The sequence below is a fragment of the Filicampus tigris genome, chromosome 8, assembly GCF_054856515.1.
Source record: "Filicampus tigris isolate MCC_2025a chromosome 8, RoL_Ftig_1.0, whole genome shotgun sequence".
In the NCBI taxonomy this organism is placed as follows: domain Eukaryota; kingdom Metazoa; phylum Chordata; class Actinopteri; order Syngnathiformes; family Syngnathidae; genus Filicampus; species Filicampus tigris.
In genome coordinates, this window is record NC_141224.1 from 23,352,558 (window position 1) to 23,380,509 (window position 27,952).

Sequence of the window (27,952 nt, forward strand, 5' to 3'; positions counted from 1 at the left end):
ACATTATTGTCAATGATTAACTGTCATCCACAAATCCATCAAAGTCCTCATCTTCGGTATCCGAAACGAATAGCTGGGAAAGCTCTCCATTAAACACGCCAGGTTTGCTTTCGTCATTGTCCGAGTCAGTCTCGTTTTTGTGCTTTTGTGAAAGCTCTCACAACAGTGCAAGCAGACACTTCAGCCCAAACATCCACAATCCATTCCCAAATCGTGGCGTAACTTGCTGCCTCCCAGTCTTTGTGAAGCTGTCTTCGCCGTCCGTCAACCATCGCTCCCACGCCGCTCGCAACTTAACTTTGAGCACCCTATTTACACCGATGTCCGGTGGTTGGAGTTCTTTTGTTAAGACTCCAGGAATAATGGCAAACTCGGAGTTCATTTGCTTTACTTGTTTTTTCACAGCGGCTGTGAGATGGGTTAGGGTTATAGTCGTGAAAATACGGTATGCTGTTTCATGATCTGAAGTGGCTATAAAATGTCTGCAAGACCCCTGTTAAAATATAAGGTTTTTGTTATGTAAAAAAAAAAAAATCTGAACAAGATATATCACTCTGAAACGTTTACGCCGTTTAATCACGTTTTCTGTAGAACTCAACTGAAAAAAAAAATCGAGATAAACAACTGATAATGTGGTTGCACAAGTGTTTACTTCTAATTATAACTAGGGCAGTGGTTTTGTTCGGAATGAACCAATCACTTTCAAATTCATGTAAAGTCATTAAAAAGTGGTATCGAGCCATTCCTAGACAGCACACACCTGCTAACAATTGTAGTGCCTCTGATTAACCCCAAATTAAGTTCATATGTTCTAGTAGACTTTATCTGCCATGTTTTTTGCTTGTTGAAGCCTTAAAGTTTTATGTTGATACTGACTAGGGCTGAAGATTAATAGTATTTGCAGTATAATCGCGATTTGAGAGCGGGATTTTGTAATTGCGAAGGCTGTGGTGAAAATGGTGATCATTACTTTTTTAAAGCGGAGGAGAGCATTCACAGAACGCTAAGCTAATACTGCCGCAGCTACAGCATGCTTGAGCCTGGTTAAAATTTACCGCGGCGTGCAAAAGAAAAACCTCACCGTGTATGTGTGTTGTCTATTTTGTGATGCTTTGGCTGCCATCGTATGTCGGAGTTCATGTGTGAGGAATCTGTCATGGCGTCGGTGTGTGCCGCCGTTGACTTCAATTTATGTGTCGTTTGAGCACACACACATATAGACGACAGTGTGCGGCTAATTGAGCCACAACAAATAAAAACGCATCCGTGAAAAGTTGTCAAGTGGTCAAATATTGAGAGGATGAATTTGGCCGCATGTTTTGTACCTAAAGACAGACTAAAAGCTGTTGAAACGCTGCCGAGTGGTAATGTCATAAGTAGGCATTGTCTTACTTTTCCGGCCAGGTGGTGTGTGTATTTTTACTAACTGGAGATAGGGTAAGCTTTAAGTTTATACATCCATCCATTGTCTATACCGCTTATCCTCACAAGGGTCGCGGGGAATCGAAAGGGGGGCATGCATGCTCGTGTGTGCATGTGTGCAAAGTTGATTTAATCTGACATGGCGACATAAAAGGAGAAATCAATTATGTTTTTGCTTCTTTAGAGACTCATCCCAAATAGTAAACCACATTAGTTTGCTGGGGAGGAAATAGAATGATGAACAAGTCAGAATAGGGGAAAATCTAAAGGATTGGACTAAGCATTGAAGAGGAAGGGACCTGAGTTTTCGCAGTGACAGTACAACCGCATGACTGTCCCTTGGTCTCTTTCATAAAGCTCCAGCCTCAGTCCTTAGATGTGGTCATTGTCTCTCCGTTCCACATTGATTGGAAGTGATGGGTGCTAAATGAGAAGGCCAGAGAATAAAAACACTGTGGAAGCAGCTTGGATGTCTTGAGTATTTAGTCCTGACATCCTTTCATTATGTTTTCATGTGCCGCTTAGGAGACGCATTAAATCCACTAAAGTTAGAACATGGTGCTTGTTTTGGTCCGATCAGTACTGCTGCATGTTTTTTTTTTTCTTTCTTATTTTAGTTGGTGTGCTTGCTTTTTGAATGTACTCCAGGCACATGAGCATTTGGGTACATGCACATGTGTGCACAATTCTTTCACTTGTTAATGCACGAGCTGTGGGAAAAATGAAAAACAAAACTTGACTAAAACCAAAGACTGTTCATGATAAATTCACTTATGATCTCATATTTAAAACATGACATTTGCATGCATTGACATTTCTTTGTGGTTGACTCTTGACTTCTTTGTTTATACAGATGGGCCTTTGTGATGAAGAAACACCTCAGCACCCACCTACTTGGCAAACATGGAATTGGCCAACGTAAAGAGAGGTGAAATTTACAACCTATTTTATTCCCACATTAATTTAATTAGAAAAAAAAATACATTCTGGAGAATGGCATCTTAAATTAACACACATTTCAAGTTAAATTTAGTTTGAGATCTTCCATTTCCTACTCCAGTTAAATGGTCCCATCTGTTTGCTTGTTGGTCTACTTACACTGTTTTGTCTGTCAAACTTTATCAGCTTCCCCCCATTTTTTTCTCTATAACTCTCCTTCTTGAATTAAAGACCCTGTAAATTGAATTCAGACATGTGTTTCTAAATACATTGTAAATGTTTCCTGATAACTGCTGAAAGCATCTGCAAAGACTGAAAACCATGTAATCCCAAATTATGGTTAAACTGTTAATTCACCAGTTCAGTTTTTTGAGCGAGGTTAAAACAGCACCCAGATGCACTCACTATTATATATAATTTTTTACGAAGCTTGGAACCGTTATTTACTTGAGTAAAATCTTGGAATTAATGTGGAAAAAAAAAAGGATTTCTATTCAAAGACTTATAATAGCTTTGTTTGATCCTTGAAATATTATTTTCCTGTAAAATAGAACAGTTGAACGATACACCAAAGATGTACAACTAATATGGCAATTGAATTTGGCTGTGCAAAGTGTGCAAATTATTTGGGATTTCTCCAATAAGCCGTCAAGTAACTTTTTTTAAGTAAAACTATGTAAAAGTCCGTCTTCGCGACAGTGACTCTCCTCTAAGTTTGGCTGCACAGTGAGCAGAGGTCAGCTGCTACAGGAAGTAAATAAAACTGAGTTAACCGAGTTAATTTCTTTTTGTGCGTTATGAAATTTTAATTAATCTTGATAGTTAATGCTTTCATTTTGACAGCCCTAATATCAAAATGTGTGTGTATATATATATATATATATATATATATATATATATATATATATACATACACACACACACACACACACACACACACAGTATATATTAGGGAGCAGCACGATATTGGAAAAGCATGCAATATAGGATTTGTGGGTTGAATTTAACTATCATCAATATTATTGTGTAGTACAAGGGATGTGTCCCTCAAAACAGCCTAATTTTAGCATGCCAAAAATAGTGTGTGTTGCGCGTATGCTGCAATTATTTATCATGACACTATTTTGACAGAAACATATCACAGACATATCATTAAGATACTTGGCAACATTGTATGATCTTTTTTAAAAATGTAAATATAATATGTATTATACAGTATGCGTCAGCTCATTTCGTCTTACAACCTGACCAAGAAAAAATGTGCTGATTGGTTTGACGGTTAGCAAACTGAAGCAGGTCATGCTGTCATTCAGTGCCTACTTAAACAAAAAGTGGACGCATTTGTCCAATATGTTCAAGCCACACATGCACACCAAACAATCATAAATAGTTTGAATCTTATTGGGCTCCTGTCTGTTTGCACTCTTTCGTGCACATTTGCACAGAATATGCAGGCAAAAGAGATGAATCCCTTTCATGTGTGAGTAAACAACAATCATCCGGTTCAGTCTTTTTCAAGCTAAAAGTACAAGGTGTCATCGTTTTTCCAACAGCCTTACAGATGGGTTTTATCTCATCATTAATTATCTATCATATTTCCAAAAGCTTAATTAGAACAAGGTCATTGGGGAGGGCTTAAGTGGAGCAAATTTGGATGAATGTAAGATAATAGATGTATGGAGGAGGATAACAATTACAAATACGAAAATGGGATGTATGATAAAGAAAGAAGACAGAAAGGAAATATGTATGTGCGTGCATTAGTGTTTGTGCGTGTGTAAGTATATCATTGTGATGGCTGGCTTGATGATTGATGACTGCAATGGTTTTGAAACCCCAGACCTGGATACTAAAATGGCGTGGGGGAAGTATGTTTTTGTGTGTGGATTGTGGTATTGGACTAGCAACTGGGGACAAGTAAAGGGGTGACTTGAGGGGTGATAAGGATTGTTGTGATGTGTGGGGAAGCCAATGGCACACATGTGCTGGGTGGCAGGCCGTGGCGAGATGGATTGCAGTGGGACAGTGTCAGGGAGGCAGTTTCATCACCATCTCTATGGCCCTGTTGTTCACCTGATATTTTTAGAACACTGCGAAGAACTGTTAGTCAAAGAATAAATGCTACTGAAAGAAGACACCTGGTTAGGCATAGCGTGACGCTTGCAGTGCCTTGAAAAATTATTCATACCCCTTGAACTAATTTATTTTATTTTTTTTACATTTTGTGACCTTACCATCATAAACTTGAGTGTTTTTCAAATTTTCAAGTGAATATGAATTTAAAAACGGTGGTGTACATTTGTATTTAATCCCATGTACTCTGATACCCTTAATTACAATCCATTGTATTGTGGCGACCAACTCAAATTACGCCACGGCAGGCTAAGACGGGGGGGAGTTAAACACTGGTGACGCGCCCACCAACTGTTGCATTAACTTGGATGTTGTTGTTTGAATTGAATCCACAGTATTGGAAACTGACAGGCACTTGAGTTTTGCCTTGCGAGTGTTCTTTCAGTCAAAACAGCTCTTCCACCATATGAAGGTCCGTTGACGTCTTCACTCACAATGTCATTTACAGTAGCGTCTCACGGTCAACAAAAAAGTTTTCTCCCACACTCACCCCACCACAAGATCCACCAAACACACACTCCACGCAGGTGAGTGTACTCCACACAGGTGAATGCACCTACTAATAAGTAAAACCACAACTCCCACTGATGACACCATCAATCGCGTGGTCCGCTCCCGGCTCGTGCATAACACAGAAGCACACATCCCAATGAGGAAAAATCACCCATAAACACTAATGGCTCCTACAATTTGGTGACTTCTCAACGCAGTTGCCTTTAGAAGTCAACAAATTAGAAAATAGAGTCCACTTTTGTATAACGTACTCTCTGTATTAAGTCGGGATGTCACGATATACAAATGACACAATAGGATAATATCATGATATGAACCTCATGATACGATAATTATCACAATATTGTGGAGAGGTTGGCGAATTATAAAAAGCTCACGAAACTGTATAAAAGCTCACAATATCGTAAAAAAAAAAAAGAGCTCATATTTTTAAAAAAACATCACCATATTCTGTTTTTGTACATAAAATTTGTGTGACTGATTCATGGGACCTTTTATTGATTAGAACATGGTTTTGTTCATGTGAGTAATAATCTTTAAAAATTTTACTTTTTAAAGTAATAAAAAAGTTAGATTTCTGTTTAATTTGGGTGTGTGAGTGGTTTCTGTAGAACACAAAATACAAATAAAATGAACATAAGCAGTTGCATGTACATAAATGTCTCTACACAAGGCTAATTAGTAGGGATTCAACCATTTATCAAAAATCGATATAAATGCTTAAAATATGCATCGATGTAAAAATATAAAAGAATCGATTCGCAACGCCATGTTAACTGGCCGCTCTCTCGTCTTTGCCGTCTGCAACGCACATGCACAGTAGTGGTTATCCGGGTCATCTGTGATGTAAACAGAAGCATTGTGGGTAATGGTGTCATGGCGTTAGCATTAGCAACACAGTCCAAAGTCAGGGCACATTCAGAAAATCACTTAAAACGATGTAAATCTCCCTTTCATAGCAGCATGGCGGTGATTAACGAGCATCTAAAAAGAAAGCACATTGTGGCTGATGCCCGATTTCATTTCTCACATCGGTACAGTCGTTCTTGGAAGCTAGCTGCAGTTAGCACTCAGACTCCCATGTGCCAGTTTCTGATGGAACTCCGCATGCATGTCCTGTTGTGGTACGCTAACACATTGTAGTGTCTACTAGCGATTATGGAGGAATTAGTCAGCAAACTGACGTTTATTAAAAACCAAAACACAGTTGTTGTTTACCCGCGGTCCCACGGTTGACATTAAACAGCAACAGTGTCTCTCTTGCTGATCGGCTCTCTTGCTGACTGTGAATGCCTGAGGTCACTGAGAGCACGGACCGAGTGTTGCGTTTAAGAACTCGGAAACCACACCACTCAAAGTTAACACAACATGACCTATTTTCCACAAACCCTTCATTCGCACACAGCGGAGAGGGAAGGGTCTTCGCTTGGTAGTAGACGACGACGACAGCATTTTTTACACACTATGCTAATGCTAACAATATTGCTGTCTTGGTAAAATTCAAGAACTGTTAAAAAAAAAAAAAAACATCTGAGTGAACAGGACGCTGTTTGGCTGTGTGAGCTGCCCTCTTTCTAATTTTTTGTTTTATATTCTTAGAGTTTTTGTTTTCCGAGTGGTCCCCGAAGTGCACACAAATGTGATTGGCTCATGAGTGTTATGCTCTGTTCTATTATGAGAGTGAGATGCAGTATAGTTATCAGCACGTCGTGTGTTCCTCCTATAAATTATCACAAAACAAGACAGGCCTCTTCTCTACTCATCCTCAGTCGCTGAGGCCAATTTATTCACATTTCTGAGATTTAAAGCTGCCTACTTCTTTTGAAATGCTTCTTTATGCTTCCGCGGGCGACACACGTCCGCTCTGTTGCGCATGCGTTAAATGCGGCAATATTCTGACACGATCAATTACAAAATGTAATTACCGTCCGTTAACGCGGTAAATTTGACAGCACTACGATATGTATGTGTATATGTATATATTACGTCCGTCTCACAGTTCAGTGGTTGTGGATTTGATCCCAGCTCCGGCCTACCTGTGTGGAGTTTGCATGTTCTCCCCGTGTCTGCGTGGGTTTTCTCCGGGTACTCCGGTTTCCTCCCACACTCCAAAAACATGCATGGTAGGTCGATTGGACACTCTAAATTGCCCCTAGGTGTGATTGTGAGTGTGGATGTTTTTTTTTGTCTCTGTGTGCCCTGCGATTGGCTGGCAACCAATTCAGGGTGTCTCCCGCCTACTGACCGAAGACAGCTGGGATAGGCTCCAGCACGCCCGCGACCCTTGTGAGGATAAGCGGTATAGATAATGGATGGATGGATGTTTACTTCCACCCTGTGTTGGGAGAAAGGAATAGGATGAACCAGATGGGAGGTTGAATCAAATGGCCGTTTGGGTGAGTGCGTGAGTGAAAGAGAGAGCTGAACTGTTATGAAGTGACACAATTGGGTCTTCATTTCTGTCATACCACCACTCCTCACTGCAGGCACTGAGCCAAGATATATTTTTTTTGTCCTTTTGTTTGTATAAACTGTATATGTGCTCTTCTAGACTATCCTGAAGGAAAACATTCAATGTGTTCAGGTAAGTACACAAAAACTGTTTATGTTGACTTGTGACAGGATATGATTAGATTCATTTCAAAGAGGGAATTATTATTGTTGATATTGCATGTTATTGCTAAGATCCATGAAGTAGGCGACTACTCCAATAAGCATCTTTTTCATGTTGGAGATGATGAAATTAGTACTGTACATGCACTCAGCAAAAAAAAAAAAAAAAAAGCCTAATCATGTAGTGAGATCCCAAGTAGGGGTTGCTAAATGGCATGTGTACTCACTATAACAGATTGTGTTGGCTCTTGGAAATAGCTGCAAAAGTGGTGGTGAGTGGCATACTCAAAAGAGTGTTTTGTACTTTTCACATCTAATCCGGCCCAATGTGTTTTATTTATTCGAATCAAATATTACCGTCTCATTTCATTGTCAGAAAACATTATGTGTGTGTGTGGGGGGGGGCGTGTGTGTGTGTGTGGGGGGGGGCGTGTGTCTGTATGTGTGCATGCATAGGTGTGTGTGTACATATAAGCACATGCACATTTGTGTGTAAGGGTGAGCGTGTGTATGTGTGTGACACAATTCCACGATTAAAAAAAACTAGAGGAGTGGCTCAAGGGAGAGTGACTGACAACAGCAACCTTGACTCAATTGCTAGTAATTAGTTCTTTTAAAACAGGGTACCTAAAGACAACTGACCTGCCTCGCATACTTGTTTTCACAGGTAAAATGCTGGTAATTTTCACGCTTGTTATAATAAACTGCTTAAACTAATACACTCATCATTCTTAAAACAGGACTGCTGACAGCCCAAAAAGAAAGATATATTTATTTAACTTTTTTTTCTTCTTGGGCAAGAATGATTTCACTGTTTTAGAGATGTCTAATTGCTACAGCCTGCACACAGTTTGGTTAGCATTAATGCTGCTGTATTTTACAGTTATCTTAACAGCCAGTAACGGTGGGAAAAATATGATAATGACACATCTTGGTTATAGTGAAAAGTAAATGGCTTACAACTATACAAAATCAGGGATACACATAACAATTTTGGTCTCACTCTCAAAGGATCAACAGAAGTTGTTGCTTGGTGTTCTTCCCTCCCCCCCATCCACTGACCTCGCTGGATGAACTTTCAAGATAGTAGGGGACCAAGCGATCAGCTGACTTAGCTCAGTTCTCTATCGTGTAGGAGTCCTCAATGTTTTTTGTTTTTTTGTGCACCACATACTGTTTTTACATTAAGAAGATAATATGGCTGGCCAATAAAGGGACAAAAGTCTGACCAAGATTTTTTTTCCTATCAGTCTAAATCGATTTACTGGATATCATCATATATCTTTTTTTTTTTTGGGGGGGGGGGCTTAACTGTATTTGTTTTAACTCTAGGTTTTATTTGTTTTAACTTATTCTTGTTGTGAAGCGTCTGTGAGACGAAAACGCTATAAAAATAAAATGTCTTAATATTCATATTTTTATTAGGGCCCGAGCAGCGACTGCTGCGAGGTCCCTATTGTTTTTATAGAAATTATTATTATTTTTCTATTTCTCCGCGTTGGATCGCTTTTTTGACCCCCTAAACATGCACGGAAACTCACCAAAATTTGCAGTCTCATTGGGCCTGGCGAAAAATTTTATATTTTAAAGTCGCCATAAACGACGCAAACTAAATGGCTCTGTAGCGCCACCTAGAGTGGCAAAATAAAAACCAATCCCGGCCCGTTTGACCTAGGCATACGAAAATGTTGCCATTGCAGCCATACATTAGCAGGGGTGTCAAACTCCGGTCCTCTCGGCCGCTGTCCTGCCTGTTTTCCATCTCTCCCTGCTGCAACACACCTGTTTCAAATGATCAGCTCATCAGCAAGTTCTGCAGGAGCCTGATCCTGATCCCGATCGTTTGAATCAAGACGAGGAAACCTCTAAGACATGCAGGAGGGCGGCCCCCGAGGACTGGAGTTTGACACCCCTGCTCTATAGTGTAACGGAGAGTGAGCTATGAATTTTTGAATGTCCAATTTTGGACCATTTTTGCACATTTACAGGGTGTATACTTTTGCAACCATGTCCCGGATGAATTCATCCGATTGACTTCAAACTTTGGATATATCATCTTAAGACCTGGGGCAACAACTGGGACATTTTTTTTTTTGGTTTTGATAAACTATATGACGGGGGCGGGGCATCAAATTTGGAGTAAATTTTTAATTTAATAAGTTGAATTAAAACTTTATTTTGAGGGTCTGAACATGCACGAAATCTCACAAAAGGTTGCACATATATCAGCCCTGGCAAAATCATCAATATTTGTTTTATATATTTGTGTAATTTGTAAAAAATGGCTTGCTAGCGCCCCCTAGAATTTTAAAAAAATTCAGCCCCAGTTGTACGTTTCTTCGAGATATACAAAAAAGTGGTGCTATATGTAACAGTTCAAGGCCTACAAAAAAGTCTCTTGGAGCCATTTGCTAAACCAAACAGGAAGTTGGCCATTTTGAATTAAGTTTAAGTATGAATTAGCTCTGATTACAATAGCCGCTAAAAACCTTCTACTGACATTTAATAAAAGTACATGTTTTATTCTTCGATCTTTTTCTCCTCGCAGGTTAACCAGGTCAACCTCAGAATTGCTCGGAAGACTCTGTAGACCTTGCTGATGTTAAGCTACAATATTTGTGATTTTTCGTTAAAAGCTGTCGCCATGGCAACGGGCAGTTCGCAAATAAAACTACACTTATTTTGACGGTCCAAACATGCATTAAATCTCATGAAACTTTGCACACACAAGAGGCCTGGTGAAATCATCTTTTTTTTGTTTTATGTCGCAATTGTATAAAAAGTGGCTCGCTAGCACCACCTAGAATTAAAAAAAAAAAAAAAATAGCCCCGGTTGTACGTTTCACCTTTATATACGAAAATCTGGTGGTGTATGTACAAAAAAGTCTCTTGGAGCCATGTGCTAAACCTAACAGGAAGTCCGCCATTTGAAATTTACTTTACAATTCAGCATCACATTGACTTTAAAAACAGCTGTAATGTGATCCCCATAATATCTTGTCAAAATTTCACACATTTGATGAGACAACAACTGAAGACATCTACGAACTAACTTTTCATCCTAGTGGGAGCGCCACCTACGAGCTAAATGAAGTACATGTTTTATTCTTTCATGTTTCTCTCCTGGCAGCTCTCCCTCATATTTGCTCGGAAGAGTAGGCTTTCATCATGTTAAAACACAAAGTTTGAGATTTTTCGCAAAAAGCTGTTGCCATGGTAACGTCCAGTTTGCCAATAACACAATGCTAATTTTGAGAATGTAAACATGCATGAAAACTCATGAAACTTTGCACACATAGAAGGCCTGGTAAATTCAGCAATAATTAATTATTCAATTGTGCAATCTTCAAAAAGATGGCTCGCTACTGCCCCATAGAAAATGTATTAAAAGTGGCCCCGGTTGCACACTTCACCTACATCTAGGAGGGCTGGGCCGATAATTCGATATCGATATGTATCACGATTGACATGTGATTGATACCAATAGAAATGCCTTCAATAAAACGTTCTCTAGAAAAAAAGAAAAACAAACCCGATTGCAGCATGGTGCGTGATGTAGGCAGCGCGCTTCCGCCTCTAAACATGAGGAAGCGTTTAAACCAAAGAAGCAGCTTTTAAACCAACGAGGAAGAAGCATTTAAAAAAGCTGTTAACTCAACGGAGCATGCTCGTGGGCCCGGCGGCCGTGCGCTCCGCTCGCGGGCCCGACCGCCGTGCGCTCCGCTCGTGGGCCCGGCGGCCGTGCCCTACGCTCGCGGGCCGGGGGGCCGTGCCCTACGCTCGCTACGTGCCCTACGCTCGCTACGTGCCCTACGCTCGCTACGTGCCCTACGCTACGGCTCGCTGGACGCGGCCGCCGGGCCCGCGAACTGCGTCCAGCGAGCGAAGGACGGCGTGTTCTTTGAAGTCACTACAGTATATTTTAAAGCGTGACGTCTTTGGCAGGCGCAAAGGACCCGATCAGATCTGCTACCCACACCGTCTTGCTGCGGGCAGCGGGCCGGATCTAATAATAAAGCAATATCATCCCAGGGGCCGTAGAAAACCTTCTTGACCTTGACTTTGACATATGTGCTCTAAATCCTAAGGGTGACTTTAGAATCACCCCCTAAAACCTGAAGTTTACCTGGAAATTCAACAATATTGTACAACACCCACAAAATAATTGATGTCAGCCCCTGCATCAGATACATGCAGAACATAATTCTAAAATAATTTGAGAGCTTAGACCTGTGGCTTTCACACAAACCAGTTTATTGTTATAAACCTTGAATTTTTTTTTTTTTTAAATCAACAAACTTCATCCAAGGAAAAACAATAAAACAAACAAAACGATATGTGAATCATCCAGATCTCTCAGTGAAAGCAGTTCCCCAACAGGTTGGCAATAAGTAGCAGGTCCCAAAAGCTGAACTTGCTTCAATTTTGGGAACTGTTTTAATTTTCACATTAAAATCGCATTAATGATTAATTATAACGCGGAAACACCATTCATGTAAAAATAAGAAAATGAAAAAAAAATTAAAAAATGGAGATATGTTTTTCACATGACAGCGCTGATATATAGTGCCAATACAATTGCAGCATGTGATGACTAACTATTTGTTGAGTCCCCTTACACTCTCAATCAAAAAATGTAAAAAAAAAATAAAGTCAGTACAAGAAAAGCCCTTTTTTCACATTCATGTACATTTTGGCATCTTTGCCATAGCAGTTGTCACTGTAAAATGTTGGTTTCAGTAAAGAGTTGCGAGTTCTTCAGTAAAAATGTGACTATATACCTGCAACGGTGTTGCATCTGTGGATATATTTACCTTCAACTCCGGGTCGCGGTTGAAATATCTTCAGCGATTGGAGTGGTAATTAGCCACCCTCCATTCTGTTTCTCAGCCTTAGAAATCATTGTCGACATCGTCATTGTCTACAAACATATTACACACACTATATATATCCTGATTGACTGTTTCCACTGGTTCAAAGTCCACAAGTCTGGTAGTCTGTATCACTACCATCACTTATTTCAGAACTCCTGCCATAGTCTGCGTCCGCCAAGATTGCTTGAAACAAATTCCAGAATATGCTACAGGGGCGACGACACCGTCACATATATAGTTGGATGCATTTCATTGGCTGAAAAAAAAAAAAAGAGACATATCAGCTGTAATGGCAGAAACCCTGTTTTACCATTAGCTTCAATATTGGTAGTCGAAGGTAGTTCTGACTCGTCCATAGAAGCACATCTTCTTATCCATGATTTTAATTTCTTTGAATTACTCACACGGACTCAAAGTTCCTTTTTTGTCTTCTTGTATTGAAGGTTTGTAATCCAACAAAGTGAGCAATGTCATTCAGTACAGCAGATGGATAACATGTACTTAGACTATGAGCTCGGTCAAAAGCTGTTTGCTTCCGTGACTACCAGCATACTGTATACTAAAACGCTGTCTGCTATGCTACCACTGCTACAAGTGCATTAAATCTTTATGATGACAGAAATTGAGATACTACTTTGACAGAAATGATGACAGAATTAAAATAATACTTCCAAGCATTGGCTCTCACATCCGCTTTCCCGGCATTAAAGGTAGAAATGTGCAACCGCGCATTACCACCTTTCTACCATGCGCTCCCGGCCTAAATGCGTTAAATATTTATTTTCTGTCAAAAGTTGAACATGACATGGAAGATTATAAATCGGTGTGAGAAGTAAAGCATGTGTATGTTTTGAGCATGCAGGTGGCACTGCTTTGCCGCCTCTTTGGTGTCCCCTGCGCTCTTTAGCCACCGTTGCCGTGTGGCACATGCTCGCGGCTGAGCTCAAGTGAACAGAGAAAGTTTGTACTGAATATCTTAATTCATTGGTTCAATGCAGGATCTTCCCCCTAACGATTAGTTTGTCTAAATGTGTCATGCACAAAGTATGTATAATGCATGCTGAAGAATTGAATCTCAGAGTGACAGAGGTGAACGTGACCTGATTTCTTAATGAAGTGTTGAATTTCTCAACACTTTAGCTCATCTAGTTTGTGATTTGCACACAACTATCAATGTATGCAAATGTTGCCGCCTGTGGTCAAGTGGCCATGGCAGGGTCACAGTTTGGCATCGGGCTTGCAACCACATCCCAGCATGCTTCACAGTGCAGCCATATTGACTATGTTGGCCGGATGGGGACACCGGACAGAAGAGTCCTGCCTGGAGTCAGTATTGTGACCGTATAAGCCAAATAGAGCAGACTGGGGTGAAGTCACATACACAAAAATATACTGTATATAACCACAAGTGTATGCAACATTTGTGCTGGCTAAGGAAGGGTCTTAGTTGTGTGGTAGGGAGATAAGAGTTGATAAAACAGACTATAATTCATTATAATAAAGCCTTTCCCTTAATTATTGATAATGAATCTGCTCTTTCATCTTGCTCTTTCTTCCTTTCCTTATCTGCTTGTGTCATCACTTTGTCTCTCTGTCTTGATGTTGGGTGGTAAGGCGTAGTTTGTAGCCACCCAAGGGCAGCAGTCAGTAACATCCCATGCTGCTGGTACTGTAAGCAAGTGATTAGTACAACGAAACACTGGCAAGGCAGCAAGAAAATGTTAACTTCAAAGTAAGTCACTATGGGATATTTAGCATCTTGAAAGTTTGTCTCAGCTACAGAGGGGACGCTTATGAAAACAGAATAGTGTACAACATAAACTGGAGAGAAATAGCAACAAAACTCCATTGCTACCAGCACTAATTACTTGTTTTCTGCAGTATGACTTATTTTGTGTGTTGAAATGAAATTCATGAAGATCAGTTTCTTCGGGTCTCTGCAGTTGCCCCACTGTGGCACTGGCCAGGTCTCAGCGACCCCTACCAGACCTTTCGTATTGTGGGCTACACAGACAGCGACTCACTGTTTACCCTACTCAATATTTCATGAAGAATGAGCACTCGCAGAATGAAGGATCGTGCTAATATTGCTGTTAAAATTAAGCGATAATTACAATTTGTTAGTTTAAAAGCCATCACAGTCTATAAAAGTTTGATTACTAGAAAATTAGATGCATTAAGTTTTTATGGGTTGGCCTGTGCCATCACTTGGGAACGATTTTTATGCACTTGTCATGGGCACATAGTGCAGAATTGTGCAAGATATGTGTGTTTTTGTGGGTACACTGTGTGAGGGAAGTATACTGCTGACACTCTGTAATACATAAATTCCCACCCCTGTTGTTAAACTCATCATTAGTTAAATAAAATGCAGTGCTATCAGTGTTTTAAAACAACCACAGTGAGAAAAGTATAAAAAAGAATTGGCCTGTGTAATTTGAAGTAGAGCGGTCAGAGATTACTGTATGCATCTCATCATTTGGCCAACGTTGTCACATACATTGTCTGTGTCAGGCTGTGTGTTGGTATAAGTCACAGTATAATCCGGCACCTTGTTACAGGGTGCAGCAGGGCCCTACTGGATCTTATTACTAACAATAATATTAGTTAGCTCTGGACAGCTTGTGCCAGAATCGGAGTCCACTTGTCATGTCAAAGTGACATGACCTTGACTCATGGAATAACCCTACAGCAGTAGTTTATCTTCTCACAACAGTGTCTACCTCATCTTCATGGCTAAGGTAAGAACCATCAGTCCCTTTAGCTTTTCACGATCGTTTTGCCTGAATAATTATGTCACCCTTTACTATTATCCAAGTTACATTACTCAACCAGACTGGAAAAGAAAATGTACACAGTTGTCCTTCATATCCATGTCACATCCTGAGGCACAAACCCAGGGAGCTATACTGCACAATGACACAATTGTGAGGCTTACTGGTGGTACTGTAGTGGTCAGACATTATGCACAGTGGGACTGTGCCAAAACTGGCCTGTTGCCAGCCTGTTTTTCTTCTCGATTGAAACATTAGACTGTCATGGTAGAAATGGATGTTGCCAGGCATCACTAATGAACCAATTAATCAATGAATTAGCTTTGCAGCGGTTAAATTAATGCGAACTGGACAGGCAAGTGGCATTCGTGGATATATCCTGGGGAAGGTGATTAACACGAGCATAACAGGCAGCGATTAACAAGCCACTATTAAGTTTGAAGGCTCCTGTCTAGCTATCTACTGTATGTATCTATACATCAGTCTTTATGCATAGTAGATAATTGTATACAGTCAGCTATAAAATGTAAAATAGCATATAGCAATGTAAAACAACAAATATGATTTAGCCATAGTAATTATTGTGTATAAGAATTTTCTTAATGCACTAATTATTTGACAATTTTAATTGTAAGTATTTTAAAAATCGCAACAAATATTTGCCACCCTTTGCTAAATGACATCAATTTGCATTTGATACTTTTTGGGCCTAATTTACACATTCACACTGTCAAAAAAACGACATGAGTTTTTGCTGTTCAAAGTCCTTGCTAAAGATGAAATGATTTGAAGATTTCACATCATGATTATAGTGATTAAAATGATCTCACTTATCAGTATTATCACAATACTATCAAAATTAATGGAAATGTGTACACTAAACATTACAGATACAAGCACCTAAAGCATTGTAACCATAAAATTTATGGAAATTTGTAAACTAAACATTACAGATACAAGCACCTAAAGCATTGTAACCATTTTTAGTTTGAATACAAAAATCACAATCTGAAATCCTATGCCCGTTGCACATTTGAAATTGGAAACAAGACCAAAACAAAATGAATTGCCCTGCATGCATGACTCCACAAAATGGACCAGTGGTTTATCGTGCTCATTGTCCAGTCCATGGTGTACCCTGCCTCTAACCCAAAGTCATCTAGGGTAGGTTGCAGCACACCCGCAACCCTTCACCTTACTTGTCAGTGCAATTACCGCCAGCATAGTTTTCAAGTCATCAGATTTTAAGAGTGTAACTCAGAAGCTTTTGAAAGAACTCCCAAACCCAACAGTGCTTGTTTGAGGAAAAAAAACTAAACAACTTAAGATTCACTGCTCCAAATTATAAAGCAAAACAGAGTTTAAAGACATTATATATGTTGTAAAGAGCTGAAAATAAGAATTTGTAGAGTTTACAGCTTAAGGAGATCATATTTGCGGAAATCAAAAGCAGGTCATGTTCCATTATAACAGGACCGCTTGTGGAGAGCAGCGTCGCAATTCTTACCTCCACCACTTCTGTTTCATATCCAAACAGCAGCTCTGGGAGGCTATTCTGACATCATACAAAGAAATGCAAGCAGAAACTCTCCAGAAACTCACAAATAGTGTCAACTATTTAGGAAAACCAAAGAAAAATCAATTTGCATAATGATTTAGAAAGCAGTGTAAATGATGATAAGCAGCATAGAAGATGGATGGATTTTAAATTGGGAGACATCCATCCATTCTCTGTACAACTTATCCTCACTCGGGTCGTAGGTGTGTTGGAACCTATCCCACCTGACTCTCGGCGGGGTACGACCCTCAACTGGTCGCCAATCAATTGCAGAGCACAGACAAACAAGCGTCCACACTCACTGACACTTATAGTCTTCCATTAACTGACCGTGCATGTTTTTGCGATGTGAGAGGAAACTGGGTGAAAATTAATTGGTATGACATGACAATAAATTGGGTTGTCTCACAAATTAAGACACCGATAAAAACAATTCTATTCAATTGCTTTTTAATTAAGCATATGTAAATGGCAGATCGAGGGGTGCCATGCACAGTGGGTACGGAAAGTACCCTTGAAATTGTTCACTTTCTTTGTCATTGCAGCCATTTGACCAAATCAAAAAAGTTAATTTATTTCGCATGTACTCAGAAAAAAAAACTGAAATGTAGAATTTTTTTTGCAAATTTATGAAAAAAGAAAAACTGAACCATCATATGGTCATAAGTATTCAGACCCTATGCAGCTACCTTCATATTTCACATGCTGTCCATTTCTTCTGATCCTCCTTGATGGAGATGGTTCTGCTCCTTTATTGGAGTCCAGCTGCGTTTAGTTAAACTGATTGGACTTGATTCGGAAAGGCACACACCTGCCTATATAAGACATTACAGCTCAAAGTGTATGGCAGAGCAAATGAGAATCATGAGGTTGAACTGGAACTGCCCAAGGAGATCAGGGATCAAATTGTGGCAAGGCACAGATCTGACCAAGGTTACTGCCGCATTCAAAGTTCCTAAGAGCCCCCATAATCCTCAAATGGAAGAAGTTTGTAACGACCACAGCTCTTCCTAGACCTGGCTGTCCAGTCAAACTGAACAATCGAGGGAGAAGAGCCATCGTGATAGAGGTAAAGAAGAACCCCCAAATCTCTGTGGCTGAGCTCCACAGATGCAGTAGGGGAGAAGAAAGAAAGTTCCACAAAGTCAACTATCACTGGAGCCCTCCACCAGTCGGGGCGTTATGGCATAGTGGCCCGACAGAGGCCTCTCAGTGCAAGACACATGAAATGAATGAATGCGGCCAAGTACAGAGATCTCCTAGAGGAAAACCTCTTTCAAGAGTGCTCAGGACCTCAGACTGGGCCGAAGGTTCACCTTTCAACAGGACAATGAAGCGAAGCGCACAACTAAAAAAACAAAGGAGTGGCTTCAGAAGAACTCTGTTATCATTCTTGACTGGCCCAGACAGAGCCCTGACCTAAACCCGATTGAGCATCTCTGGAGGGATCTGAAAATGGCTGTCCAACATTCACCATCCAACCTGACAGAACTGGAGAGGATCTGCAAGGAAGAATGGCAGAGGATCCAGGTGTGAAAAACGTGTTGCATCATTCCCAAGAAGACTCATGGCTGTTCTAGCTCAAAAGGGTGCATCTACTCAAAACTGAGCACAGGGTTTGAATACTTATGACCATTTGATATTTCTGTTTTTCTTTTTTCATAAATTTGCAAACATTTCTATATTTCAGTTTTTTTCTGTCAAGATGGGTGCTTGGTGTACACAAATGAGAAATAAAATGACATTTTTTTTATTTGGGCAAATGAGCTGCAATGACAGATTAATACAGGTTCAATTGTTAACTGTTAAGCATGACAGTGGAATTGGAAAATAGGGCTGGGCAATACAGCTGAAAAATTTATCACAGGTGTTTCATATCAGCCACTATTGATAAATATCGTAGTTGTTTTTTTTTTTTTTTTTTTACCTATTCAAAATAAGAAAAAATAGTAAACGGATTAAAGATTAAATAATACAATACAACTAACCAGAGGAAAATACCATGAATATTACAAAATAAAGATACATAAAGGTTAAAAAAAAGTATAATGTATAGCATTCTATATAATACACAAGTAAAACTGCTATGTTGCTATAATAACAACATTCTACTTTTCTTCATCGAGAAAAGCAGACAATTTTGTAAAGTATTGTAAGTATATGCATGAAATACAGTAATGGAGAAAGTACCACCCAAATTCAGTTTGCAAATAAAAATATAATGTTGGTAGCGACACACTAACATTGCTCTCTAAGCATTAATATGAACTTTATAAACTTGTATAGGTTGAATTTTAATGGGCATATGAGAGAATACACCTGGATAGAATGAAATTTAAAAAACACTGTTAGCCCTGCAGAAATTGAGTTACCAAATGAATGTATACATCAATAATGGACTCTAAGCATTAATACAGGGGGTCCCCCCCCCCCAAAAAAAACGGCCCCAACTTTCAATAGACATAATTTATTTTTCTCTTTTCTTTTTTTATTATTACGGAATCAAATGCAACATGAGGTATAACTAGTTTGTGTTTAGTACTGTACATCACATTAAAACATTATACTCATTGGCATTTTGTTCTTCAGAAATCCATTTTCAAATTTCCAAATCTTTTGGGGCCTGTTTTTATTGGGTCATCCTGTATGTACCTTAGGTACCTACCTACAGAAATTGCACTGGATATATGAGTGGACTGACGTGGATACAGTTGAGACAAACGTTGTCAGCCATGCTTGCCATTTACTTCCTGATAGTAGAACGGCCACAAAAGGGCGCCATAACTTTCAGTGACTGATATTGGCAGCATGTTGAGGCCGGATATCGGTAACTGGTATCGGAACGCGGCCATCTCTATATAGGTTGTAACAAACAGTAACCTGTTGTACCTGAGAAATAAACCTTTTTAAAAAGCATCAACATCTCAATGTACATAATAAAAAAGAAAGAACATTCCAAACTTTAGTCAATGCGTATGGACAAGCTAATGTCATTGAATTATATTTGTTTAGTGTATATTAATTCTGTGATTGTGACTTTTGGTAATATGGTGGATACCCACTTCTTGCACCTTTGCAACTGTAGATGAGTACCTATTCAAAAGTGTTTTTCGATATTTTGTTAAAATATGAATACATATATACTGTAAATATATTTTTAGATCATTTATTCATTCCTTTTTTGAGGAGCTAACTCTTGTTTTTTTGTGGAAAAGCCATTGAATATGCCTGGTCTAGTTGTACCTTATTATTTGCAGATTTTTGCTATTGGCGGGCCTGCTCAGTCCCCATCCCCCATGCATTGTTCAGGTCCACTGTATATACAGTATTTATTTCCAAACATTTATTATTACTTGTTTTTTGTTTGACATTTGACACCAGTGGCACCATGGCACTACCTCTTCTTCTACTCTTCTCCTGACTTGCTGCACCACCCAGTATTGAAAGTCAAGATTTATGTTGGCCAGATTTTTCTAATATAATGCGAGCCAGTAAATAACCGGCTGCAGTCCGGACATAATGTAGCCTTTAGATGTTACACATTATTTAGTAGTTTCCCACCATGCTTGAATCAACGCATAATGATGAGAGTGCGGTGAGGGTGTTTTGTAGCTCCCTTGATTATGTGACATCCTCCGGAAGAGGACTGTCGTAGTTTCCTCCATTGCTTATAGGGGGGTAAAGAGGCCTTTTCACTATTGAGATTGTCACTCTCAATTTGGACTAACAGTAAGCATGCACGAGGCCTCCTGGATATTCCACCCCACCTGCTTTCACCCCACTCCTACCACCTTCCACTGATACACACACCCGCAGACTCCCCTCCCCTGTAGCAGATTGCTGTGGTGACAGTTTGATTAGATCATCAATCGTTGCTGTTAACAGCGGTTTTCCTGAGCACCTGGACGCCAGGTCACACAGCAGGCTCAGAGCTGCCGCTGTCCCCCTGACCCGGAGACACGTTGGTGTGTATTTGTATATTTGTGTGTGTATATGCACTTATCATACGAGACCCCGTGTTTTTCATAGTACATTATGCAAATGCATATGCACGTGAATGTTTCATATACCCATCGACAGGTCAAAAATAGTTCATTTATAAGCTACAGTATGGTGATATATACTGTACAGCAGGGCAATTCAACTAAATTATTCGGGGGGCCACATTATCAAACACCCAAGGGGCCGGGGGCTGGACTGCCACAGTAGCGATAGCAACATGTTTGCAGACCGAGCGTCGGAGCGAGGAGCAGCGGCGGCTCACTCGGGCTTCTTCATTTTCTCCTCCTGCTTTGGGGGGAAACATTCGGTGTAAAGACGCTTGGCCTCTACTGCTCTGCAATCCACTCAATTTCACATGCCGAAAGAAGAGCTCTGAAGCCGCTTCCTTATTCTTTTTCTACTAGCGGTTGAGAGGCATAGCACTGCACAACGCCACAGCGCCTCCTACTTTCCCAGGCAGTGTGTAAAATCAGGATGTGTACTTGTGGCGAGCGTTTGTATTTTTTCTTTTTGGCAATCTTCCGCATTGACTAGACCTCATGTTCATATATTCATAAAAATAAAAAAAAGGAGATGTGTTTTTCACATGACAGCAATGATATGTAACATAAGTTTGATCATAAGTGTAGCATCCCTCCCCTTTTTCCTTAACACTGGACAGGAAATTTTAAAGTTTTTTTTTTTTTTTTAATCTGATTCATCAATTATTCCAAAAAATAATTGGCAGGTTAATCGATTATTAAAATAATTGTTAATTGCTAATCCATGTGATCGGTATAAAAATCAGCAGCATAAAACCATGATCGGAACACCACTGAATGTAACTGGAGAATTAAACACAAATTCTAACGAAAGCAATAACCTTTTGGTTATACATGAGTATCTAACCCATGAAATTTGAATATAAGAACAAAAATCCTGTTATAAAAGCATCAACTGAAAAATAAGGACACAGAAGTAGGGTAGAATAACATGATTTGTTCATAAGAGACAAACCTTTACACAGTAGATTCATTTGTGTGGAGCTGTATTTGTTGGACGCTGACTGAAATGCAGATCCCCAAAAACAAATGAACTTCCCCAGCGTGCTGCAAACGTGCTAGCCACTATATTGACAACATTCACATTGAGGAGGTAAGGCAGACACACTGCTGCTAAATTCATATATTATTGAGATTTTATATTAACTTAATTCCTCTAATAAACTCAAAAATAGCCCAAATCACGGAAAGCATCGAGGGCGCTGTCTCCTCTGTCCAGCCAGCTCTGCAGCTGCTATCCTACTATCCCTAACTCAATGACCAAGATTAATGAAATCTCTGCCATTTTTAATTAGCATGGCCTCAGTCATTAATTATATCTGCCCCACCCCAAATACAAATATTATTATATTTGTGGGAAAATATCTTGATTTATTTCATTTTGGTCTCCACTGGAGTGAGATGAATAGCCTCCCATCATTTTTGTTTGCAGGGAAGAAAAAAAGAGTGGGAAATGATTCATGCAGTGAGGAGGGGGTTTTGAGAAGTTCCTTAGGAAGGGCTTATGTCACTCTCTGTGGAGGACCTGGAAAGGGTCTGGCAAAGAAAAACATATCGAGGGAAAGGCTGTTCTTGGTCATGGTGTTACTTACTACTCAATGACTTGACTGCAACTATCACATCTTTACCGACCAAAAAATAAATAAAACAATCCCAAATGAAAAATGAGACATAGTGCACACTGCACATTATTTTAGTGCAATTGAAAAGTGGTTTTGCAGTACTTGGAGCTACCCTGGATACAGCTGACAAAAAAAAACGTCCATTGAATAAACTTTGCAGAAAATGGGACATGAAAAAATAGTGTGGTGTGCTGGGGATTTGACTTCATTTCCTTGATCAAATAATCAGGAAAATTAACAAGGTCATTCAACTCACAAACTGACTCAGTTTTTGCTGGAAGACAATTCCAGTGTACTTACATTTGTCTGTTAGAGTTGGCGTATTTTTATGTTTATTTATGGCTGACATTGGCATCCAGCAGTTTACAGTCCAAGTTGGCAGGCAGGTTTTGGTTTCTGGCTCCATGTTCGACTTCACGTCCTTCAATACAGCTAATGCACTAAGCAAAGGCACTTAATCCATATAGATGGCTGTTGAAACAAGCATAAACAAGCATTAGTGCATTAATGTATTTGTGCATGTGTAATAGAAGAGCAACCACTGCTGGGCCCTTTTCTGTCACACACCAAGATAGATAGATTAAGAAAAGGGAAAAAATAAATCCAGCAAAACAACTCATATATAATTGAGCTTAGAAAGGTGTCGTTTTTGTTTCGCGTTTATTTGTATTTTTGAAAGATGTGTATATCTGACTGAGATGGATTATAATTGCTTCATAACTTGAAGATGTGCATGTTTCAGTTATTCATCATTTAACTCCTGCCCGGCCCACACACACACACGCAAACATTTATACCCTAACTACCACAGCGTGTATATGCCCATTGACTCCAGAGAGAAGTGGGAGAAACATCTTGAATATTTTATGAAGCTTGGGGACCCCACCTCTGTCTTCCCCACCCAACAATCTGACAATGCTGCAATGTCCAGTACACAAAACCAGCCACACGCGTGTGTGCATGCACACACACAAACAGAAATAATGTTTTAAATGCAATCATTGTCAAACCCAAACAATGTCATTTATCAAGGGAGCATTTGGGACCGTATAATAAGTTTCACATTATTAATACAATTTTTCATCCTCTGTCATGCCTATCTGATTTATGGCGCACATGTGATCTAAGGTGATCATTGAATTGCAATTCCAGTAATAAGAGAGAGAATGGACCTGCTCTTTCACTTGTGCCCACTGAAGCACACACAGACCCACACTTAACACACACAACACACACTTAATTCTGCATCAACAGCCTATTGTTGCAACGTCTCGCAGTTGAATGCGAGATAGAACTACGGCCATCTTGTAGTGGTCAGGCTGAAGAGCTCGTTTGCTGTTACTGCTATCTGTGAGCAAAATAATATACCCAATGTATGAAAAGGAAGAAAAGAGAGGACAAAAGCAAAACCAAATATGAATGTAACCAGCCCTTTGCAATTGGATTAGGGCCGGTACTCATCATTTTCCAAAATCATTTTGGAGAGTAAACATGAGTGGCCCGTTTGAAGCTTGGCTATGAGCATTGTTGTTCCGGGGCTTAATGATTTATTGCTGCATGTTCTTTCACATGTTTACTGCACTTTCTATGAAGTGACAGCCGTCCCGCTCACTGACTCAGTTTCTAATCACAGTCCCCTTTGTGATTATGATCCAGACCCATGAAGCATTATCCCACAGGAAGATTCTAATAGCGCACCAAATATGATCCAATTAACAAATGTGAAAGTGAATTCTTTGGTGATGATGAGATAATAAAGACAGACTCCTCTCATAACATTTAGATCCTGTTTGAGTAATATTTGCCCTATTAGCAGTCTTGTGTTTGCCTTATCGCATTAGCCTGTTGTTGAGGGCCCGTTCAATAAACATCATGCATCACCCGGTTCTATTCTGAGCACATTTTGGGACAATGCTAATTGGATCAGAGGAGAACTCTAGTCCCAGTTAAGATGAGAACCGGTAACGCGACTCTCATCCTCACAGGTATGAAAACGCCAGCTCACTTCATGAGTTCCACTATTTATAACGCATTTTCTCAGTTTTTTTTTTTGTTTTTTTTTTTTTAAGATAATACAGTTTATACCCAATTTTCACACTTAGCCCCGCCCCTCCCCATCTCTTTGTATACCTGAAAGCACTGATTTGCAGCGTAGAAACATAAATATTTCTATTGCACCACAGCCCTGGCAGGTGACCCTAATGAAATTCTAGGAGTGTAATTTGATTTACGATGTGCTAATGCAGCCTGATATGAGAGAGAAAAGGCTCTGATATGGTTGCCTTGTGCTGTATTTAAGGCCTATCAGGAGCCTGATAAAGAGCATCCTGTCCTCAGCTGCGGGGTTGAGTTATTGTTGAAGATACTCATATTGATAGTAATTCTTCTTGACGCAATTTAGTGCTTGCAATATATAAATATGGAGATAATGGTTAATTTAGGTGGCAACACAGATTGCAAAGCCTTAAATTAAACAATTAAAAAGAAGCTTTGAGCAATCCATTCCCACCCCTTTTAAGCGCTCCGTAAAAGATGGGCGGAGGAACATTTGAGAGCGGGCCAAAGTGTATCATACAAATCAATATGTTTTGGTAGTTGCGCATATGCAGACAATGCCCAGTGGTGTATTTTTGGCCTGCATTTCGTAGCTTGTGGTGAAACGTCACGTCAAACTTAGCATAGATTGATGGATAGAGAAGCAACACCCACGGTGTGTTTTAGTATTCTTTTATCATGATTGTGGAGTGTGTGTTGGTGCAGCTGGGCAGAGTGCGTGGATAAGATTTAGAGCTACATGTTTCAAAGTGTGCTTGGCAATCTTGAGCTATGACTAATAATAAAAATAGGCAATAACAGGGCCACCACAGGGGGACATGGCCTTTAGACCTCGCTGCCCATCCCCTCACTCCCCTCTGCCTTCATGCCACCTCATTTTGCTCTCTCTTTCCCCTAAGTTATGGGCTGAATAACAGCACAACAATATTAAGATAACATTTCCTGATTGTTTGTCAGACAGGAGGCTGCTTCACCCCGCTTTCATCACGTCTACCGTGTTCATTAAATTGACAATTTGTATTTGCCCTACAGCGGGATAAACAGGAGCTTATCTGATGGGCTCGGCCTTTTATTATTTATTTCATTATCTTTTCTTTCCACTCCTCCTCCTCCTCTTGGGATAGAAGGTAAACATAAATCAGCAACACCATCTCTGTTGTGTGCCGTTGTTTATATTGCAGTCATATGCAGCAGTCCTCTATAGGAGGTTCATCTACAATAGTGTTTAGACACATGTGGCTCCTTCATGGTGGTTTGATGTATTTATTTGTTTTTCTTGTGATGGGTATGCCGGCTGTGTACTTTAAAATGACCCTCTGTTAGGATAATTCTTGGACTTCTCGGGAGAGCCAATTCTTTCACGGGAGTATTTTTCCCTAGTTGATGCTGGAGCCAGCAATAGAAAGTGTTCTTTGTTTATTTGAATGTGTGACTCACACCAAGCAGAACACTTATTTTAAGAACTACAAATCTCATTGAATTATCCTAATCACCCTGAGCAGTGTTTGATAGCTTCGTCCAGATTGGCTTTGGCCCATGACAAATAACAAAGCCGGCATCCGTGTTCAGGAAAGATAAATGTAATTTGTTGTGCATTTTTTACCCTATACCACAATCAAATTGGGTTTCCATTGATCCCTATTAAAAGAAGATCATCTCTTTAGACACATATTTAGGTCCGAATTCAGTCAACTACCATTTAAGGCTTACTCAGTCTTTCTCCCAATATCTTGGAGAGCTCAGGGCCAATGATTTAATCTTCATTCAGCTAATTTAGTCTGGATCTAAGCTGCCTGCTTGTCGAAGTGCAGAGTGATGAAGTCTGAAAACAGGATGAGAAGGAAAATACCGGGGAGGGGAAAATGGAAGGAAGAAGTAAGGGAAGTGGCGAGATAAAGATGGAGGGAGAAAGAGAGAGATGATGCAGTAGGGGGCTGAAGATGATGATCCATCCTGACCCTAGTGAATGCTGTCATGTTCCTCCCTCTAGGTAATCTCTCTCACTCACTCGCTATTTTGCATGTGAAAATGCTCTCCTGACAGTTGCACATCAGATAAATTTTCTCCCCCCTTTCCCTTTGCCAAATAAACAACAGTCTTCACTTTGAAGTTGTCTGTTTGTGTCAGTTTGGCCTCAGGCGAGAGTCGGCCCCTCTCTTTTTCTGTCTTTGTGTTGCCATGAGAGAGTGTTGGAGATTAGTTCCACACACTAACTGGCCAACACCCTAGACAAATAAAAATTGTTGAACGGTATGTCAAAAATTTCACTCATTGAAAAAAAACATTCGACCGTCATTGATTGGTGTGATGATATCTTGAAAGCAAATATCATGTCCACGGGATCAGTGTTGAATCAGTCATTTCCACTATGAACAGACATTTAATGTGTACATCTTTTGTATTTGTACTTTTTTGTGGGGGCTGTCTGTTACAATTAACCTTAAGAATAGAAACATTCACTTGGCACTCAGTATTAATTGTGAATAACACATAATTGTCAGCAATTGTGTCTTTTAAACCCACACATTTACACCTCGCCACTCGGAGGCAGCAGTGAGTCTGTTCTAAGAAACTGTGTCTTTTAAAAATATATATTTTTACAACCACTGACAATGGTACGAGCGTACATTTCCTAGGATATATATGGTATATTACAATTAGGGCCAGTGTGATGTTCTGCCGGTATCTTATTCCTGAACTGATGACAAGATCACATCACGGTATATGGTAATGAGTGACGGTATACACATGGAAGCATGCAGCTTTCAGAAAGTACAGACAAGAAGCCCACCTGGGTCTTTGAATAAATTTGCACCACGTGTCAATCACTGCATGATCTGGGGGGAACAGAGGGAAGAGATTGAGGAAGAAAAGCAGAGTTATAGAGACCGGAAAGGGAACTCGTTCTAAGTTACAAAAACACATTTATTGCGTGGCCTTGATATCCAGAATTCAGGCCAAAGACCGGAGATGGGGTGCTGAATTGTTTGGCCTGTGCTGTACATTACTAGGAAAAAAGAAAAAAACATAAAGGAGCTATGGGCGCTGATTTGATTGTCAATGACTATGTTTACATGAAGTCGATATTCAGGTTAAGGTCAAAATTCAAATTTTTGAGTCATTCGAAATAGCCCATTTACATGGCTTGAGCGGAGAGAGGTACCCCCACATTTGAACAACCCGATTGAAACGGCGACGCATGCACCGCACCGCATGACACAATTTACGTCATCCCCGCTTGTTATTTGCTTCTGTCAATAAAACACATTGTATTCATGTCACTCACTGCACGAATGAAGCATGAATGACGGTTTGCTCCTTGCTTTAAAAGTGTGGTGTCGTACTTACTTAGCTTGTTTTGTTTATCACTAAACGTGTATTTCCGGTGCGTTGCTACGTTCACACC

General features: G+C 39.9%; 1 protein-coding gene and 1 long non-coding RNA gene across 3 annotated transcripts in view; one reads left to right on the forward strand and one right to left on the reverse strand.

Moving 5' to 3' along the window:
• znf407 (zinc finger protein 407) overlaps positions 1 to 27,952 on the forward strand; it is a 205,530-nt gene that overhangs the window by 97,469 nt on the left and 80,109 nt on the right. For both annotated transcript variants that reach the window (XM_086039134.1, XM_086039135.1), the window contains exon 5: positions 2,276 to 2,350. In XM_086039134.1, coding sequence (XP_085895260.1) covers positions 2,276 to 2,350 — 75 coding nt within the window. The remainder of the gene's footprint in view (positions 1 to 2,275; positions 2,351 to 27,952) is intronic.
• On the reverse strand, positions 22,815 to 27,946 carry LOC147144110 (uncharacterized). Its single transcript, XR_015087810.1, has 3 exons — positions 27,895 to 27,946; positions 27,338 to 27,383; positions 22,815 to 22,962 (listed from the first exon to the last, which is right to left on the reverse strand). It is a non-coding gene; the product is annotated as an uncharacterized LOC147144110 (long non-coding RNA).